The sequence below is a fragment of the Sinocyclocheilus rhinocerous genome, unplaced genomic scaffold (genome assembly GCF_001515625.1).
Source record: "Sinocyclocheilus rhinocerous isolate Xijiao unplaced genomic scaffold, SAMN03320098_v1.1 C36902811, whole genome shotgun sequence".
In the NCBI taxonomy this organism is placed as follows: domain Eukaryota; kingdom Metazoa; phylum Chordata; class Actinopteri; order Cypriniformes; family Cyprinidae; genus Sinocyclocheilus; species Sinocyclocheilus rhinocerous.
Window position 1 is genome coordinate 1 of NW_015786743.1, and position 2,293 is coordinate 2,293.

At 36.2% G+C, this 2,293-nt stretch overlaps 1 protein-coding gene across 1 annotated transcript; it reads right to left on the reverse strand.

Moving 5' to 3' along the window:
- Positions 1-15: 15 nt before the first annotated feature.
- LOC107736705 (calcium-binding and coiled-coil domain-containing protein 1-like) lies at positions 16-2,286 on the reverse strand. Its single transcript, XM_016548069.1, has 4 exons — positions 2,275-2,286; positions 1,187-1,441; positions 978-1,103; positions 16-414 (listed from the first exon to the last, which is right to left on the reverse strand). The coding sequence occupies exons 2-4, from the start codon at positions 1,385-1,387 to the stop codon at positions 94-96; spliced, it is 648 nt and encodes a 215-aa protein (XP_016403555.1). The 5' UTR covers positions 1,388-1,441; positions 2,275-2,286; the 3' UTR covers positions 16-93.
- Positions 2,287-2,293: the final 7 nt, after the last annotated feature.

Sequence of the window (2,293 nt, forward strand, 5' to 3'; positions counted from 1 at the left end):
AAACAATACTGTACTACATCGATGTTTCCTGTCGGCTCAATTTTCCAATGTAAGTATATTTACTATGTGGAAAATTGCTTTAAACCAGTGCTGTCAGACACACAGAGCAAAACACTCTTGAGAGACAGCTTGCATCTGATGTTTAGGACTGGTACAACAGCATGTTTCTCTTATGCTTTCAGGCTCATATGAATGAGATGGTTGTTTACCAAGAAACTGAGCACTTGTTGGATGACCTGTGAGAATTTTTGAGATGGCTTTAATAAGAACAAGACAACATTGAGCACTTAAAGAGTTTTGTGAGAACTGAGGTCTTACCTGTATTTCTGTCTGCAGCTGCTCCTTCTCTTTCTGAGCCACTCTGAGACTGGCCTTCAGCTCTTGCAGCTCACGACGGGTCTCGCTTAGCTGAACCTAAACACACAAACACAAATTTCACAAGAGTACTAGAAACCATAACAGTACAAGTCTTAAAATATTTAGATTTACATTACATTGCAAATGTAATTTATGCCTCAATTTACATTATATAAAAATGTAAATGGTCGAGGTCATTCTAGGTCGCTAAACAAATGTAAGCAAATATGTGACATTGACCATGATAACTCCTACAAAGTGTGCTGTTAACACTATTAAACAGACACGACTAAAAACATACTGACAAGAAAACCACTGCTCTTAATTTCTGTTTTTATTACTGTTTACTTAATAACTTGAAAAACCTGAAACTATGTATACTTGAAATTAAGCTACATGCTATTGTTTGAAAGTAATTTGTTAATTATTTTAATATTTAAGTTATTAAATAAAGTTTGTTCATTAGCATATTAGCTTTTGGAAGAAAAACTGGCATCAATAACCATGACATTTAACTGGTTTATTTTATAAATATATTTTTATTATTATTATTATATTCAGTATATTCTTATTTATATCTTTCTATATATCTTTCTTTTTAAAAGAGTTTTTGTATTTACCCGATTGCAGTCTTTCTCTCGTCCCAGCTCCACCACTGCTTTCTCTCTCTCCATCCTTGCCTCTTGCAACATCTCCTCCTTCTGCTGAATCTCATCATTTAGACGTTCCAGACGCACTTTGTCCATCTGTCAATTCATGCAATTACTTCAAAGAACAAGTCTTAAAGTTGCCTTTGTGTTTTTAAAAAAATAATTTTTACTACACATACCTCTGCATTCTGCTGCAGGGTCTCTTTCTCCTGTGCCCAGTTAGCCCTGCCCTCTCTCAGAGCCAGACTGGCATCTGCCAGCTGAAGTGTGAGTTGTGCGGCCTGCAGACGGGCCTGATGAAGCTCGGCATGTGTGGTGTCCCTCTGAGCGACCATGTCTCTCAGCTCCCCCCTCAGAGTCTCCACACAACGTTCACTCATGTTCAGATGCTCTTGAACACTCCGGAGTTCACTCAAAGCCACTTCATTGGCTGCCTGCTCAACAATGACAGACACAATCATCTCATGCTCAAAAGATGGTGTCAGTCCAGAGACAGTTACGAGGACTTGCATACATGACTTGTAGCAACCATCTGGATCCATTTTTTTATTTGCTGACTATATAGACATTGTTCAAATGTGTCACATCTGCATTTACAGCGATGAACCATTTAGAAGTTCTGAACAGCTGAAGATATTTAATAAAAATAAATTAATAAAAATTAAATCACTAGCAAAAAACTAATGTTAATTAATACTTGCATTCAGCAAGGATGCATTAAAATGAAGATTGAAATAATGACTACTGAAAATTCAGCTTTATCATCACAGGGGGAAAAAATCATATTTTAGAATATATTCAAATAGAAAACAGTTATTTAAAATTGTAAAAATATTATTACAATATAGTAATTTTAATGTGTTTTTGATTAAATAAATGCAGCCTTGGTGAGTAAAAGATTTATTTTAAAATCATTAAAAAAACTTACCGACCCTAAATTTTTGAATGGTAGTGCACACTATGATATAATGAAATATTCATATGTTGATTGCAAAAAAAAAATATATTTTTCAGAATACCATGGCTACAGTTGAATGGCTGTCAAAGCAGAAAGACATGCTTTTTACCCCCATATGGTGTAGTTACAACATTTACCAGCAGGGGCTGTCTGGACCATGCTAACCAGTCAAACCTTGACCCCCTTATAAATAAAATGCAGTTCACAGATAAATGGCATCAAGTCTCTGTTCTGAGACACTACATCCTGTGTACGCCCCGTTAGACATCCAAGGTGAAAGCTGGGGTGTGAAAACTGCTGGAGTGTTACCTCCTTCCTGTGAGCGCTG

Coding starts and splice junctions, on each gene's coding strand:
- LOC107736705 (XM_016548069.1), bottom strand. CDS start 1,387: ATGAGTGAACGTTGTGTGGAGACTCTGAGGGGGGAGCTGAGAGACATG. Junction 1,104..1,186: donor CCCTGCAGCAGAATGCAGAG/GTATGTGTAGTA, acceptor ATGAATTGACAG/ATGGACAAAGTGCGTCTGGA. Junction 415..977: donor GAGAGAAAGACTGCAATCGG/GTAAATACAAAA, acceptor TTGTGTGTTTAG/GTTCAGCTAAGCGAGACCCG.